Consider the following 18,707-nt stretch of genomic DNA (forward strand, 5'->3'; position numbering starts at 1 on the left):
GGCATCAAAATCCCCTCTGACTTGTCTAAACTCTTTCAACTAAACTACCAAAGTTTCCTGGCACGGCTCGAGGGGGATTTCGCTCTGTGGCATAGGGGCACCCTCTCATGGTTTGGCAGGATTAGTGCACTTAGAATGACGGCTCTGCCAAGACTGTTATATTTGATACAGACGGTCCCGGTCTATGTTCCGGCGACCTACTGGGCCAGGATGCAACGCTTACTCGGTCGCTTTGTCTGGTCGGGAAAGCGTGCCCGTATAGGGGGTGGCATCCTGACTAGGACTAAGGGAGCGGGGGGAACAGGATTACCCGACTGCAGAAGGTACTACCTGGCAGCCGCCCACGCCAGGGTCCTTGACTTTTTGCATAACTCCGGTTCGAAGCTTTGGGTTAGCCTGGCACAGAGTCTGTGCCCCTTATCATTACTGACGTTGCCATGGACCTGGCCGTCCCTCACCAAGCATAAGATTGAGATGTCATATAGTACTAAACAAACATTGAAAACGGTCCACTCTGTGTCATTACACAGTCTCCTGATCCGGCCTAGAGGGCCCCTTATGCCACTGACCGATAACCCGGAGTTTTTGCCGGGAGCATCATCAAACAATTTTCTGGGCAGCACGAAACTGAATCCTTTGAGACTAAATCGGGTGGCCCCAAGGGGGTCCCTCCTCCCACTACGAGAGTTGACAGAGAGCCTTAATTTCAAACTGCGATTCCATTTCGAATATGCCCAACTCAAACACTTCTTGACCTCACAAGATACTGTCGTAGCTCATCCATTACCCCAAACGCCCTTTGAGGACCTGTGCATTGGCCCCTCTGTTACGCGCCATGCAATTTCAAAAGTATATAGGATTATGACGAATGCAGCAGAGGCGTCACCTCCTCGCTTTTGTAAAGCATGGGAGTCAGAGCTTAATCAAATGATCTCTGAGAGTCAATGGAAGCGTTGTTTCCGCCTGACCCACAGGTCCGTGGTTGCCACCAGGATGCAAGAAACCAGCTATAAAATACTCTCCAGGTGGTACAGGGTGCCGGCGACCCTCCATGCATGGTGCCCCGAAATACCTGACACTTGCTGGCGATGTGGAGCCCAAGGTGGCACCATGTCCCACATCTGGTGGCATTGCTCGGGCCTGTCGGCCTTTTGGAACAAAGTACTGGCAGCTATACGAGAGGCCACGGGGATCGTAGTCCCCAGCCGCCCGGAGGCAGTTTTATTGTATATTTGTAATATAGCGGAAAAGGTTTTTAAGAAATCTATCTTGGGTCACCTCCTTCAGGCCGCTAAGACAGTGATTCCTCGGCGTTGGAAAGACTCTAACCCTCCGACGTTCGACGAATGGGTAACTGAGGTAAATGTGATCCACCGCATGGAAAGGGTGATGGCCCAGTCACGTGGGCAAACAGTTGAGACAGCCACCAAGTGGTTCCAGTGGGAAACTTTCCTATCTAGTAAAAAATTTCTGGACCTGATCTAACCTCCGAATCGGGGACACTCTGGTTTCTTACTTGTCGATCAGCTTATGTCACACTTTCAACAAATCTTAGTTCTATAAGCATGGTATCAGTCCCGGTCGCCTCACCCTACTCTCATTCTCCTTTTTGTCTCTTCTTCTCCTTTTCTGACCTAATCCTTCTTCTCTGGATCCTATGCCTTTACCTCCTTTTGTTGTTTTACCATTATTTAAGGTCTTAAATGATTATCTTTGTACCATTTTTACTATCCATGGATTATTCCCAAACCCATGAAGGCTTGGTGTTGTATTGACTATTGATTTGCATCATTGATATAACATGGATAAGTGTCTTAATTTTGTATTCCTTTGAAAATCAATAAAATTTTAAATTGGAAAAAAAAAAAGAAAATTGTCAAAACATTAAAAGTAGTTAATGATATGGCTGAGCGTGGTGTTAAATTAATAACCGACTTTAACGACCTTCTGACAAAAGATGAACAAAAGCAATATGTCCTGCAAGTTGTAAGCAATTGCCGAGCATTATATTCTGACGTTTCAAAAACTACTTTAACAAAAGCTCTAGAATAGATTAGATAACTATGTAAAATTATCAACTCATGTAGGTACTACGTCTGTATCTTTTCTGTGTCTGTTTTGTATGTATTATATACCTCATTTTTATATTTTAAAATAAAAAATGTCATTAGACTTATCAGTATTACTTGTTTTTTTGTTATATTTCTACTTTAAACTCAAAAATATACCAAAAAAAACAAAATGTATCACTTAATAACAAAATATACGAAGTATGCTCCTAGTGGTACCAGGTCACGTTCTTGGGGCTAAAAGCTGTTGTAACTCAGTTTGACTTAAAATAACAACAATTATGTATAAAATATAAATTTTGAAGAACAACATTAGCTTTCTTTTGAGATATTAAGCGTGTTTTTATTATTTACCGTTCTGGAGTTATGGCTCCAAATGTCAGCTTTTTGGCCAAAAATTTGGATTTTTTTCAAACTTTGAGCGACGAGCGGCACGGGTTATCGTCGTTTGATCGAGCTCAAATTTTGGCTATCTCAATATCTGGAAAGGGGAATCGTTTTGTGGGGTCCAGACGGACAAAATTCCGACCGATTTTTTGCGGTCACCCTAGTGTCTATAAATGACCTTCCGCCGTCATTTGGCGCATATTGCATCCGGAGCCTGCTTTGTATCAGCATAGGAATAGAGCGAGCAGCTGCTAGGCAGAGTGTAGGCCTCTTAACACAAAAAGCCCCTTTTCAGAGCTGCCTGCAGCATAGGTCAGTGTAGCATTCATAGGGACAGATTTCCGAGTAGGGAGAGTGTTTAAAGAAGTGTGTGTCACTACCTCCATTGTACCGTCCAGAAACCAGAATACAATAGCTCTTTTAAGAGCTAATAGCACTGAAAAAAGTCACAGCAGGGAGGTGGGATTGTGGATTAGGTAGGGAATCGGGACCTGTTTCCACAATATTTAGGGGTTCACAGCCTGCCTTGTGGCATCCGGATCACCCACATTAATACGTTGCTAGTGGCTTTTGCAAATAATTACAAAGCAGGACTCTACCATTTTGTGCTGCTTGATACAGTAAACGCACCATTCCTGTTTCCACAATATTTAGGGTTTCACAGCCTGACTTGTGCTGTCTGTGTGGCGCCCCTGTGGTTAGGCACTACAGGGGAATACAGCACCTTAACAGCAAGGTGCAGTGCTCTTTGGTTACAGGTGAAAGAGAGAAGAAATGCAGAGTCTTATATTAGATTGAGTAACATTGACTCAGCAGCCCCTACCTTCATATTCCTCGGACTGTTTATATAGTAGGTCCATAAGGGGGTGGAGCCTAGCTGAGCGTGAGACGCGACGTGATTGACAGGACGACTGAGTGAAAGTTAGTCAGTTAACAGTCAGTCAGTAAGGAGTGACGAGAAGAGACGAGAGTAAATTGATGACTGAAAGAAGGGCTAGAAATAACATAGGCCCGACGTCCTGAGCGAGGGTACCCCAAAAGAAAAGAAAGACACAGGAAAAGGGGTAACCCAGACAGAAAGGGGATGCTTTAGGTCTGGCGAGAGGCGGCTGAAGAGTTCAGGTCGACACCGGTATAACGGAACCGAGGAGGTTTGTCAGGTTTATCCCCAAACCATTGACCATTAACCTGGGATCTTAAAGAGGAATCCCAGTACCCATCAAGAGTCTGACTACTAACCCCAAGCTGAGTTCACGACGCTGTTGCGGGATAGATAAAGAAACCGTGCAGCATCAGACCCCTGGGAAAAGCAGTGATGAGACTAACGAGTGGGTTAAAGAGGGAGTCACAGAGCCCTCAGAGCAGGGACCGAGAAAGAGACATAGAAAGGTTACCTCAGACAGAGACTCTGTCACTAAATCTCCTCCGAAACCTGTGACCATTGGCCTTCTGGTAACCGAACTGTTTCTGCTGTGTACTGTGCAAAACAAACCAGATGCCAGTAAAAAGGACTTGTTTAAGCTGATGTGGACTCGGTGTGTCGTCTCTCCGCCGTTCGACACGACCCTGCGACGTCAGAGAAGAAGGCAGCCATCACCGCTCGGTCGCCTCCCTCCTGGTCAGCGACCCGCCGCCCTGAGGTAAAATAGCTCCACCTGTGGGGAGCTGAGAGATCTTAAGCTGCCTTCACCATCGCCTCAGAGGTCGGCCGCGGGCAGCGCTGGTGTATCCCGCTTACCAGACACCACAGGTGGCGTCACATATATCCCCAAAATCATCCCTGTACCCCATTCCACAGCCGCAGAGTGAGCGTCCAGAGCACGAAGCCGGGACCGACCACCTGTGATAACCCCATCGTGAGTAAAGTATCCGTAGTCCCGGCACCAGAGCACCCCCCTATCGAAAACCCTGATGGTCGACTCATCAGCCACATTCATACGTTGTTAGTGGCCTTTGCAAATACAAAGCAGAACTTTGCCATTTCGTGCTGCCTGGTACAAAGTACTCACTTGTACTTTCTCCACAATATTTTTGGGGTCAAAGTTTGCTTGGCTTGGGCTATCAACATCTGCAAATATGTCAGCAAAACCCAAAATTACAAAAAAGCAGTTGTTAAGGGACAGGGATGTGGGCGTGGTGTTGTCAGTGGTGGGCGACACGGCACTGAGTCCGTGTCAGGTTAGAAGAAGCTTGATGTATCCACTATGTTCTTTGCTAAATTTCCTGGTTTGAAACGTAAAGTGCGTGGAAGCCAGAAGAGCCAGAGCAGATTCTGTCTTGCATGGAATACAAGGCCTCTTCGCATTTTTCAAACAGCAACCAATCTTCCACGACCACACAGTCTACTATGGATACACAGAAGGCTGGCCCATCCAATCCTCAACCTGGTCCTCCTTCCTCCCCCCTTCAGCAGTCACAGGAGACATATGACCTCAAGCTTGGCCACTGTAAGAATCTATTTTGTACGTATCCTTTGGTTGGCTCTGGCCTCTCAGTGTGCAGCATGGAAGAGGGACGTGAGGAGGTGGCATGTGTTGATGCGCAAGTAATTGAGAAGCTACGTCCAGAAAAAAAAAACAGTTTGATGAACATGACTTATTTTCTCCAGAGGTGGAGACTGATGATGATGAGACACAGTTGCCATCAGGTCAGCCTACAATCTCAAGTGGGAAGGAGGATGAGGTGGTCGATGAGGAGTCCACTGATCAGACCTGGACTGTTGACATGCATAGCCAGCACAGCAACACATAGGAAGATTCATATGTAGCACCAACACAGGCACCAAGGGGTAGTGGTTTGCCAGAGTGAGAACTGGGTCAACTGTTCCCAAGAGCACCCCCACTGTGACCAAAGTCAGGGTAAGGGGACGATCAGCCACTGCCTGTAATTTTTTTTTCTCATACCGCCTGATTAGGTTAAATGGGGCAAAACCTTCTTTTTTTTTTTTTTTTTTTTTTTTTTTAAAGGGACACAAGTTGCTTTTCGCTGATGGTATGAAGCTGGTGCCACCAGTGTTTCATAGGACGGGCTATGAAACAGTGGTCACACTACATATTTTACATAGGGAGTAACAATAGTCCTCTTAGCAATTTAAAGAAATATTTTTAGCCAAGGAGGAGAACATAATTTGTAGGTACTCAAATCTATAGTACATAAATAGTATAAAGGATACCTAAGAACAACCCCTATATCAACTCTTCTAAATGGCAGAATGTGGCACTTCTTGGAATTGAGCAGTAATACACATGCTGAGTGTTGTGGTCGCCAAGTAGTGGCGAGCGTCCAGGAGTGGACACACTGGACTGTACAGCGGACTACACTGTAGAAGCTAACCAGGAGCTAAGCCCTATACAGGGACTATCTGATGCAGTCCTAGAGGGTCTATATGCATGACTGCCAAGACCAGTGGTATCGACTCTTACGGACAGGAGATCCACTCAAGTCCTGTACAGATGTAAACATATATAACGGCACGGGCGAGGAATCACAGACATGGCAACAGGACATATTATCCTGGACATCGCAGCATGTAGGTGGTGGCTCAGACGGGGCAGCAAAGAGATGGTGGTAGCAGCAGGCACTAGGAAGAGACACAGATTAGTGGGTACAGGTAACTAGTACTAAGAAATGTGACGCAAGACTAGACACAGTTGTTCTGTCCCCACTTAGAGGCGATTGAAGGAAGGTAGTTGGGTAGAGTTGTGAGGAGTCTTACCTTCGTTTCCACTAGGTGAAGCAGACATGACCAGAGCGCTCCAGGATGGATGGTTTCAAATGTACACACGCTGAGGTGAAGCAACGGTGGTTTATTTTTTCCTCCATGAACAAAAATGTGCAACAGTACAGTGATCAAGTGGCTGTAACTGTGGTAGTCTGGAGATGATTGTCCTAGAGCTGCTACTGGTAAAAACTTTGCTTTCTTATGACCAAAGGAGAAATAGATGTGCTCCTCACAAATGCACTGACTAAAAATGAAACTAAGATCGAGGCAGGATGTGAGGTCACATGTAGGGCTAAAAACACTCCCACAGGCTGGACTAAAAGAACCAGGGGAACAGAAGGGCCTAACCAGTAGATGGCAGCAAAGGACAAGCATGAACATATATATAAGACATTAATAACAGTGGATATAACATTAAACATGGTGGAACAGCACACTCCCCCACTGAAAATTCACTTTTGAGTCCATAATATACAGTGCCTACAAGTAGTCTTCAACCCCCTGCAGATTTAGCAGGTTTGATAAGATGCAAATAAGTTAGAGCCTGCAAACTTCAAACAAGAGCAGGATTTATTAACAGATGCATAAATCTTACAAACCAACAAGTTATGTTGCTCAGTTAAATTTTAATACATTTTCAACATAAAAGTGTGGGTCAATTATTATTCAACCCCTAGGTTTAATATTTTGTGGAATAACCCTTGTTTGCAATTACAGCTAATAATCATCTTTTATAACACCTGATCAGGCCGGCACAGGTCTCTGGAGTTATCTTGGCCCACTCCTCAATGCAGATCTTTTCCAAGTTATCTAGGTTCTTTGGGTGTCTCATGTGGACTTTAATCTTGAGCTCCTTCCACAAGTTTTCAAGTGGGTTAAGGTCAGGAGACTGATTAGGCCACTGCAACACCTTGATTTTTTTCCCTCTTGAACCAGGCCTTGGTTTTCTTGGCTGTGTGCTTTGGGTCGTTGTCTTGTTGGAAGATGAAATGACGACCCATCTTAAGATTCTTGATGGAGTAGCGGAGGTTCTTGGCCAAAATCTCCAGGTAGGCCGTGCTATCCATCTTCCCATGGATGCGGACCAGATGGCCAGGCCCCTTGGCTGAGAAACAGCCCCACAGCATGATGCTGCCACCACCATGCTTGACTGTAGGGATGGTATTCTTGGGGTCGTATGCAGTGCCATCCAGTCTCCAAATGTCACGTGTGTGGTTGGCACCAAAGATCTCGATCTTGGTCTCATCAGACCAGAGAACCTTGAACCAGTCTGTCTCAGAGTCCTCCAAGTGATCATGAGCAAACTGTAGACGAGCCTTGACATGACGCTTTGAAAGTAAAGGTACCTTACGGGCTCGTCTGGAACGGAAACCATTGCGGTGGAGTACGTTACTTATGGTATTGACTGAAACCAATGTCCCCACTGCCATGAGATCTTCCCGGAGCTCCTTCCTTGTTGTCCTTGGGTTAGCCTTGACTTCGGACAAGCCTGTCCTCGGCACGGGTGGAAACTTTCAAAGGCTGTCCAGGCCGTGGAAGGCTAACAGTAGTTCCATAAGCCTTCCACTTCCGGATGATGCTCCCAACAGTGGAGACAGGTAGGCCCAATTCCTTGGAAAGGGTTTTGTACCCCTTGCCAGCCTTGTGACCCTCCACGATCTTTTCTCTGATGGCCTTGGAATGCTCCTTTGTCTTTCCCATGTTGACCAAGTATGAGTGCTGTTCACAAGTTTGGGGAGGGTCTTAATTAGTCAGAAAAGGTTGGAAAAAGAGATAATTTATCCAAACATGTGAAGCTCATTGTTCTTTGTGCCTGAAATACTTCTTAATACTTTAGGGGAACCAAACAGAATTCTTGTGGTTTGAGGGGTTGAATAATAAATGACCCTCTGAATAAACTTTTCACAATTTAAAAAAAAAAAAAAAAGAAAAGAAACATTCTTTTTTTGCTGCAGTGCATTTCACACTTCCAGGCTGATCTACAGTCCAAATGTCACAATGCCAAGTTAATTCCGAATGTGCAAACCTGCTAAATCTGCAGGGGGTTGAATACTACTTGTAGGCACTGTATATTTTATATATATATATATATATATATATATATATATATATTATATATATATATATAAAAAAATGTATGTGTGTGTGCCGCCCCCACGCCAGCAGCCGGGCTGCTCGTATCTGGATCCATGGTGGCTCGAGGGGTCCGTACCCGGGGGTCGTGCGGCCACTCAAATTTAAGGTTGAGAGTACCCAGTGGCGATGGTGTGGGCAGCCAGTTGTTTAACCCCTCCACGGGTAGGGGGAAATGCCTCGGGGACTCGGTGATGTGGGTAGGGATGTGCCGTTGGGACAATAAGGGTCACTTGTGTACTCACTCAGTCCAATAACGCTGACACAGACAACTGTGATAAACCAAAGTTCTGGACACCGCTGCCGCTGGGAGGGAGCACGCCTGGATCCCATGCCTGTTAGTCTGTGACCTTTGCCTTGGCACCTTGTCTTCTAGGTGGTCCCTTTAGTGTAGAACTAATCGGGTCCCGCTCCCCAGTATGGCTAACTGGGTGAGCTTGCTCTCAGGGTTCACGCTTGGGATTTTTTGGACCGTATGTGTGAAAAGTCCTATCCCCCTTGTTGCGCTAGTACCCCGATTTTGAAGCAGGTGGAGAATGGATCTTGAAGGCTCCGTCCTCGTCGGGTAAATTGTCAGGACGCCTGAAGCTACTCCATGACCTAGGGTCAACGTACCCCGTCGTGTCCTGGCCCCTGCCCGGTGATGGCACAAGGCCGCCGGCTATCCTCCTCGACAGTCTGTGCCCCTTGTCAGGATCCCCTGCGACCGGGGTCCAGCCAAACGTCTGCCACCTAGTAGTTTCAAGGAGCCCAGCTCCTGACCTCCTCTCTCTTTCACCTACAACACTACACTGCTCTACTCCTGACCTCCCCTTAACCAACCCCCCCAAGTGGGTGACCCTATTCCACTCAGGCCATCCACTGGTGTGTCTGGTGGGTGTGGTGCAGAGTGTTCCTAGGATTTTGATTAGCTTGTTCTTGGCAACAGCAAAGGTTAGGGACCCTTAGGCTGCTTTCACACATCCGGTTTTTGCAGTGCGGCTCAATCCGGCTCAAAAACCTATGCAACGGATGCGGCAAAAAAAAACGGATCTGTTGCATAAGTTTTTCCATGCGGCCCGTCCGTTTTTTGACGGATGCGGCTTGATACTGAGCATGCGCAGTTAAAAACGTGCCAAGCAACGTTCCATCCGGCCGTATGGGCTTAATATGCCACATCCGGCAAAAACCGGACGCAACGCAAGGCTATGCGGCACAATACGGCGCTAATGCAAGTCTATACGGGAAAAAACGCCACCGGCGGAAAAAAAAACGGTTGTGTTTATTCTGCAAAGCGCCGTAATGTGCCGCTCAGCAAAAAACGGATGTGTGAAAGCAGCCTTAACCAAGGAGGAGGTGGATACTGTACAAAAGGGCAGATTGCACAATACCCCGTGACGTCCTGATAGGCCAGGGCGTCACACACACACACATATATATATATATATATATATATATATATATATATATATATATATATATTATATATATATATATTTAAATAATCTCCTGCAAGGAAAAGCATGTTAAATGCGACATCAAAACATAAGTCCATATCACTGACAATAACTCAAAGTTCTGGTCCGGTAGCATTCATCTCGTAGGGACGCTCTCTATGGGCAACAGCAGAACCAGTTTGTGGATCGGCCTTGCAAAGGTTTTCGTCTCACCTTTCCTGATGACCTTCAGCTCCACTTTCCGAACGTTGCCGTCCTGGCTAGTCAGTATCCTAGTAATCAGTCTCATAGGCCAGTCAGTCCTTTCTGTGGTCTGGTCTTTCATGAGGACTAAGGGGTACTTTGCATGTTGCGACATCGCTACTGCGATATCGTCGGGGTAAAATCGAAAGTGGCGCACATCCGGCGCCGGTAACGACGTCGCAATGTGTAAAGCCTAGGAGAGAAGATGAACGAGCGTGAAACAGTCAAAAATCGCTGATCTGTGTCACGTCGTTCATCTTCATAATGTCGGTGCGTCCACAGGTACGATGTTGTTTGTCGTTTCTGCAGCTCCACACATCACTGTGTGTGAAGCCGCAGGAACGACAAACATCTCCTTACCTGCGCCCGCCGTCCACCGGCAATGCGGAAGGGAGAAGGTGGGCGAGATGTTTACATCTCGCTCATCTCCGCCCCTCCGCTTCTATTGGCCGGCCGCTTAGTGACGTCGCGGTGACGCCGAACGCACCTCCCCCTTGAAGGAGGGATTCTTCGGCAGTCACAGCGATGTCACCGACCAGGTAGTATGTGTGTGTGAAGCTGCCGTAGCGATAATGTTAGCTACAGCAGCTCGCACTACATATCGCATGTGCGACGGGGGCAGGGGCTATCGCGCTCGGCATCGCTAGCATTTGCTACCGATGTCGCAAAGTACCCCTTAGTCTCATTCCTTGAGGTTTAGCTTGGGATGTCGCCACTTCCTTCTTCCTTGAAGAATGGCAAGGTATTCCTTCCTCCATCAGATCCAGAAGTAGTCAGCCAAGTAGTGAACCAGTTTCCAGTGTTTTTGATAAGTGTTCACGTGAGTGAACTCTCCGCTGGGTATTACTGCGTTGTCAGTCTTTTGGGTAATAAGAATGGCAGGAGTCAATATGGTTGGTGTTTCTGGATCCATGGTCACCGGCACAAGGGTCTTGAATTGATAATGGCTGAGACTTGAGCTAGAAGGGTGACTAGAGTCTCATGTGTGAGTCTTGAGGAATTGACGTCCATTAGCATGGAGTTCAAGATGTTACGTGAGATCCCGATCATCCTCTCCCAGGAGCCTCCCATATGAGTACTGTGAGGGGGAATTGAAGATCAAGGTGCAACCTTTCTCTGCCAGCTGATCTTGGATAGGCTAGGGGTCAATGTTCAGTTCTCTATATGCACCAACGAAGTGGCTTCCACGGTCAGACCTCAGCTGTTTTACTGGTCCTCTGATGTCAAGAAACCTTTTCAAGGCATTAATTGGGCTGGAGGTGTCCATGGACTCTAACACCTCAATGTGAATGGCTCGAACACTCATGCAGGTGAATAACACAGCCCACCGCTTACTGTTTGCTTGGCCACCACGAGTTCTGCGCGTGGACACCCTCCATGGTCCGAAAACGTCTAGGCCAACGTAGGTGAAAGGTGGCTCTGTAGAAAGTCTGTCTGTAGGCAAGTCAGCCATTTTTTGGTGCAGCTGTTTTCCTCTCACTTTCCGGTAGTGCAGAGAGGCGAGAGGGCTTCTTAATGGAATCTGCTGTTTGCTGTATAAACACTACCATTCTGTGGCAAATTCACTCTGTTGGAGGTGGCGAATTATGAGGAACTCACTATGGGAGATGTCCTCAGCAGAAAGGGGTTTGTGGCAGACATGCCAGCAATGACAGTCTTTATTTTCAAGATCCTTATTATAGCATCTGGCGATATACACTAACCTTGCGACAGTCCTGACGAGTCTCATCCAGCTGGAGAAACATTCAAAACGTTGGTAACAGAGGTTGGAAGTTTTTCCTGCACTAGTGACCAGGGTGTTGACTTCAGCTCAGACTTCTGAATCGTTGTCTGGATCTAGGATGCTGAAGGCTTCCTGGACACCTTCCTCTGACTGTCTTAGCAGGAACTCTGCACCTGTAAGCCAAGAAGAGTTAGCAAAAAGAACTTTTAGACATAAGTCTAGTTGCGTGATCTGCCGGATTCAGTTCAGATGGTACATAATGCCATTGTTCTGGTTTGGAGAATCTCCTGATCCTTTCAATGTGGTTACTGAGGTACACATAAAATTGTCTTGATTGATTGTAGATGTAACCTAAAACAACCTTACTGTCAAGTGTAGTATTGGACCTGATCTATGTAAACACACAGTTCTTGTAGTATGAAGTCGGCAATTTCCACTGCCAACAGGGTGCTACAGAGTTCCAGTCTGGGAATGGTATGGTCGGGCTTCGGGGCCAGCTTAGCCTTGCCAAACACAAATCCAATGTAGTTTTGCCCATTGGGGTCTGTCACCTTCAGGTAAGCAACCGCTGCTATGGCTTCTGCAAAGGCGTCTGAGAAGATGTGGAGTTCCTTCTTTATGCTAGAGGTGAGTGAGGTTTTGATGTAGCATCTTGGGATGTGGATGTTGTCCAACCCACACAAGGTCTGTTTCCAAGCTTCCCATTTTGCTGTTTGTCAGGACAGAGAGTAGGTTATCCCAGTCCTTGACGGTTTCTGAGAGTTGTCTCAATAGGGATTTGCCTTGTATAGTGATAGGCGCTACGAAACCCAGGAGGTCGAATAAGCTGTTTACTATAGAAAGGCCACCACGTTTTGTAAATGGCTTGTCTGAGCAACTTAGTTGAAATCCGAAGGAGTCAGCTGCAAGATCCCATCTGTTGCCCAGGCTCCTCTGCACAGGTGGAGTGTCTAGCCCCAAGTCAATGTCCTTGAACCGATTCGCGTAATCACCCGACTTAAAGGCTCTCATTACGGCCAGGCTGTTTGAAGCAATTTTGTGTAACCTGAGTTTCGCCTGGGACAGCATACTTTGAGTCCTCTTGAGCAAATCAATTGCTGCTTCTTTGGTGGGTAGTGATTTGAGCCCATCATCTACATAAAATTCTTTCGCAACAAAGTCTCTGGCGTCTGTTCCATACTCATACTCTCCCTCTAATGCGGTTCTCCGGAGGCCATAAGTTGCAACTGCGGGTGAAGGGCTGTGTGACGGGGTATGCGACAGAGCAGTAAGGGACACTAGACCGATGAACAATCCAAGAAGATTTAATGAGGCAGGGAGCATAAAACATCCAATATCCAAATGGTTCTTTAGAGTCCACACAAAGGAAACAGATCTGGGGCAATCCGACGCCAAGGAGAATGCAACAGTCCTCAGATGCGTTCCCTAAATCCAGCAGTGTGGCAGCTGATCCTCAATGTCCAATCGTCCATGTACGGGCAAAACGGAGCTGGCCTCAGCACAGGTCCTAGTCCTTCACCCAACAAAGCATAACTAAACTAAAAAACATGTGACTGAATCTCCCACCTCCTCTCCTTAGATCCACCCCCTTAACATTTGCTACTTGTAGCTACTAGTTAGAAAGAAGTTCCTAGACACAGTCTCCAGAGATTGTGTACTAGGGAAGCACCCTGCAGAGGAGAACAATATATATGCAACCCCCACCAAATCAAAGACAATAGCTACTGCTGAAGCCTGATTGCAATATGATATAGGCTGGGGGGATATAATGTTTCAGGCTGTTTCCAAATACGTGGACCCTCATACGATATTCCACCATCTCTTTATTGGTGTCATTGTCCTTGTACCACAGAAATCTGAGGAAGTTCCGGTGGTCCTCTCTGACTAGGAAACAGTCAGAAACATCTGTTCAATGTCAGCAGTGATGGTGATAAGCTCTTTTCTGAACTTCAGCAATACTCCTACCAAGTTGTTTATTAGGTTGGGACCTGTGAGGAGAACATCGTTAAGGGATACGCCTTGATGTTTGGCACTGGACTCAAAGACAACCCTAATTTGATTGGGTTTCAGAGGATGGTATACGCCAAATGAAGGCAAATACCAGCACTCTTCATTTTTCTTCAAGGAAGGAGCAGGTTCTGCGTGGTTGTTGCGGAAGATTCTGTCCATAAAGGCGACAATGTGTTCTCTCATTTCAGATTTGCTGTTCATAGAACGCTGATGAGAGCTAAATCTAGACTGAGCTTGCTCTCTAGAGCCTCAGTGGTTGGTTTTGTCTTTAGAAAACTCACAGTCCATTATTTTGATGAATTCTCTGACCTCAACTGACAAGGCTCCTTTATCGTCGTCCTTGGTTGTGTGAAAGACTGATCTTCCCAAGTTGTCGATATGCAGAGAAGAAGCGATGTCAGGTGGCTGTATGGAGTCTGGAGACTTCTCTTTTACTCCATAGTGATGAGGAAATGGCCTTAAGCAGGTTGTGCGCCCATCTCCACGCATATAAGTTTTGAAGGAGTCAATTCCTGATTGATCATCGCACACATTTCCAATAACTACCCATCCCAAGTCCAGTCTCTGGGCATATGGTGCATAGTCAGGCCCATTACACTGCTGCCACACCTTGTGTACCCTTAGATTGTCTCTGCCAAGCAGGAGTAGAATCTCTCCATTGTTGTCCTCGGGTGGGATAACATCAGGTGGCTTAGGTGTGCTTAACGAAGTGCAGTGGTATGAATCTCATCCCTGTGGTTAAGTATTTGGTCACAGTCAACGAGTGTTGATAGAGGTATTTTGATCTTCCCGTTGATAGAAGCGATGAATCCATGGGCTCTTCTGCCACTAGTTTCTATGCGACCCGAGCAAGTGTTCAAGGTGTAGGGTTCTGACGGTCCTTTAATTCCAAGGGCTTCTAAGAATTTGGATCCTGCAAGGGACCAGTTGCTTTGGTCGTCTATGATGGCATACACCTTTATTGCCTTTTCTGAATGTCCCTCTAGATAAACCTTGATTAGGCATATTTGGGCACAACATTTCTCCATTTGGCCCTCTTCACATACCTCTGAGCTTGACTAGGAGAAGGCTGTGGTGGTGTCAGTCTGATTCTTGGGCTCCCCGCCATGACTTGGAGTGGGAGCAGTGGTGACTGCAGCCGGTGTGTCTTTAGCGACTGGGTTAGGGTGCATGGCTGAGGCGTGTTTTTCACTATGACACTCCTCACACTTGATGATGGATTTACAGTCCTTGGCCATGTGCTCCAGTGATGCGCAGCATTTGAAACATACCCCAAGCTCGGTGAGGACTTTCTTGCGCTCCTGTAAGCTTTTGGATCTAAACCCTCTGCACTTGTTCAGTGAGTGTGGTTTTTTATGGATGGGACATTCTCGATTGAAAGACTTGTCTCCCGATGAGGTGGTGTACTGTTTATCTGAGGGTGTTGCAGGTGATGGTAGCTCAGTCTTCCTAACACTCACAGCGCTCTTAGCACCTCTACGTTTGTGTATGGCACCTTCATACCTTGACGATGATGTAGTTGCAGCTGCAGTGTTCAACTCTAGGAAGTCGAGGCTAGGGTCACTCCTCATCTGGGACTGCTCGTCGATGAACCTGCAGAAGTGAATAAATGGGGGGGAAAGGTGACGTCATGCACTCTTTTGTACCTTGAGACTGACGTTGCCCACTTCTCCTGCAGACTGTATGGCAGCTTCACCACGATTGGGTTCACTCCATGGGCTGTATCCAGATAGCATAGCCCGGATAGACGAGGATCTCTTTTGGCAAGCTCCAGTTCCATAAGCAGATCACTTACGTCTTGAAGCTTGTTGACTTCCTTAAGGTTGATCTTTGGGACATTCTGCAGTCTCCTGAATAGGGTTTTCTCTATTGCTTCTGCGCTGCCAAAGGTGTGTTCCAGTCTTTGCCAGGCACGAGCAAGACCTGCTTCTGCTTGTCCCACATGGACAGTTCTGAGGCTCTTGATATGGTTTGTAGAGCCTGGGCCCAATCACTTGATCGTGAGGTTGAGCTCCTGTTCTGCACTTAGGTTGAGATTGGCGATGGCTGCCTTGAAAGTTGCTTTCCAGGCTCTGAAGCTCTCTGTGCGATCATCAAATTTTGTGAGACTAGTGTTGATTAGCTCTCTGCTCACCATGAACCTGGCAAACTCAGACATATCCGATTTCTCACCGCTTGTTGCCACGATGACTCGTGATGCCCCTGGGGCATATGGGCTGCCTGGAGTAAAAGGGTAAGATGCTCCCGAGTAGAATGATGTTGCTGCAGGGTTGAGCTGTGGTTTAGCCTCTGTAGATTCTGATGACTGCTCCTTGAGCTGTGGAGGTGGGTCAGGAAACACTTTATTACCATCTTGCTGTGGTGACTGTGTTTGATAAGGCACCTCTTGATGACTGTTATTACCTTGCTCGGGTGCTGTGGACGGCACTGGCACTGGTAGAGCTGAGTTGGAGGTTTCAGTGTTGTCGGCTGGGACGGTACTGCAAACCGGAGTTGGCGCAGGTAACTGATTCAGCACATAGTCTCTGGTGCGATCAACTGGATTGTCTGTTCCCAGTGGTGGCGAGTAAATTGGATCAGGACCTTGGCTCAATGCTTGCTTGAGTAGTCTTACTTTAGCTAGTGCAACTTCCTCTTCCATCTGAGACCGAAGGATCTTTATCCGAGCCTCCACTTCTGCCCACTTGACTTCTTTTTCTGCTCTAGCAAGGGCTTCCGCTTCTGCCCTCTTGGCTTTTGCTGATTCCGCTCTTGCAAGGGCTTCTGCCCTCATAGCTTATCCTTCTCTTTCTGTGAAGGTGCGTCTCACCTTGGATTCCTCTGCTCTTATGCGGGCCTCTAGTATTCTGTCGCTCAGGGCTGAGCTTCTTGAGGATGATGATCCGGATGATTGAGAAGAATGTTTAGATGAGGTTGATCTGTGTGATCTGGTTTGTTGCTGGTGAGAGATGCGGTGTTCTGCTTTGTCTATGGTGACTTGCACCTCAGCGTCTCTTTCCCTGTCCACTGATTCTGCCTTGCTCAGGTCTGAAAGAGCTTAGTCAATTTTAGAGTCTTTTAGAAAGGTAATGTACCTTCTTGACAGTCTCTTGTATCTTTCTTGAGCTGTGTTCAGCCGTTCCATAGCGGCTTGTAAGCATGCGGCATCACCTGCTGAGGATTCAAGTCTTGACATGTAAAAGGTAACTCGTTCCAACTGTTCTTCCAGGTGCTCACATAGCTCATCTTTCATAGTGTGATAGTTTTCAATGGCCTTTATCGTTGGTTTGGAAGAGCGTCTTAGTCAGACAACTTGGCCTGCTGGAAGCGTGGGATCTGCCTCCTGGGCTTCATAATGGACAGTATCAGGTTGCATTTGCTCTGTTTCAGCAGTGGGGAACTGTCCGAGGTCTTTTTCGGCCATTTTGATTTAAGGTGTACTGTCTCTTTAAGAAACTCAACTTTTGAATAGGGGTCCGAAAATCGCTGTGCAGCTCCGTAAGGACTCCCTGATGAGATTTCCAAAGTGTTTTTAGCAAATCTTGGGGGTTTGCAATCTGCAGTGATGAGGTATAATATACTGGGAGTCTATAGATGGGGTATGGCAAGAGGGAAACAGCAGGTGCCTCAACTGTTCCTTTTCAATGCAGGCAGAGGTGGCTTAGGACGTGGCAGATGGGAGAGCTTCCTCATAGGCTTGTCCAGGCATGCACTGTTGCAGGCAGATTACTGCACGAGGCCTGTTGCTAGGCAGATTACAGAGAGGGATACGAGGTCCTTAGGGATCCGTAGCCGGGGTATTGGGCTGATAATGAGTCTTGTGACTGATTTGGGCTCTAAGGAAGTTTTTGACTGTTCTGTCCCCTCTTAGAGATGATTTAAGGCAGGTAGTTGGGTAGAGGTGTGAGGAGTCTTACCTTCGTTTCCACTAGGTGAAGCAGACATGACCAGAGCGCTCCAGGATGGATGGATTCAAATGTACACACGCTGAGATGAAGCAACGGTGGTTTATTTTTTCCTCCATGCACAAAAACGTGCAGCAGTACAGTGATCAAGTGGCTGTAACTGTTGTAGTCTTGTGATGATTGTCCTAGAGCTGCTACTGGTCAAAAACTAGATGTGAGGCAGGATGTGAGGTCACATGTAGGGCTAAAAACACTCCCACAGGCTGGACTAAAAGAACCAGAGGAACTGAAGGGCCTAATCAGTAGATGGCAGCAAAGGACAGGCATGAACATATATATCATATAGGACATTGATAACAGTAGATATAACATTAAACATTGTGGAACAGCACAACAGTAAGGGGTACGGGACCTGAGAACTAGCAACGCAGTACCGATAGAGGAGGTGCCTGAGCAATGTTGCATAAAGGTGGAGTGCCTGAAATACCTACAGGGAGACTGCGGTCCTCAAAGTACACTTCTGGGTTATGACTCCGGCCCTTTAAGAAAGGGGACGTGGCCGAGCGCGCACCCTTTGGACACTCCCAGAAGGCCTGTGTGTGGCATGGAAGAGGGAGACTGCTTAAGGCCCCGGGGTGACAACGAGGCTCATGGGTCTGCCGGGCAGGTGAACAGAACGGCGCCCCCACCCGCGACATGAGAGCGAATCGTGCAGGGGCGCTGCCCAGGGACCGGGCACTACACTCAGTCTGAGTACCATTCTTGTCCTATGGGGCTGCCAATTGTTCTTGTGTTTTCTATCAGACAGCAGATAATGGACTCCTCTGGTGGCCGCTTATCTTAAAGTGAACCTGTCACCACTTTTTTGGCGTATAAGCTGCGGCCACCACCACCGGGCTCTTATATACAGCATTCCAACATGCTGTATATAAGATCCCAGGATGCTGTGAGAAAATAAATAAAAAACTTTATAATACTTACCTAACGGTCACTCGGTTGGCCAGATGGGCGTCTCCGTTGTCCGGTGCAGGCACCGCCTCTTTCGGCCATCTTCGTCTTCCTTCTTCTCTAGCCACGGTGCATGACGCGTCCGACGTCATC

At 47.2% G+C, this 18,707-nt stretch overlaps 1 protein-coding gene across 1 annotated transcript in view; it reads right to left on the bottom strand.

Moving 5' to 3' along the window:
* The window catches only part of LOC142312966 (uncharacterized), a 220,074-nt gene that overhangs the window by 41,968 nt on the left and 159,399 nt on the right, over window positions 1-18,707 (bottom strand). The window contains exon 26 of the mRNA XM_075351955.1: window positions 15,226-15,315. Within this exon, the coding sequence (XP_075208070.1) occupies window positions 15,226-15,315 (90 nt within the window). The remainder of the gene's footprint in view (window positions 1-15,225; window positions 15,316-18,707) is intronic.

Source organism: Anomaloglossus baeobatrachus, chromosome 5 (genome assembly GCF_048569485.1).
Source record: "Anomaloglossus baeobatrachus isolate aAnoBae1 chromosome 5, aAnoBae1.hap1, whole genome shotgun sequence".
Lineage (NCBI taxonomy): Eukaryota > Metazoa > Chordata > Amphibia > Anura > Aromobatidae > Anomaloglossus > Anomaloglossus baeobatrachus.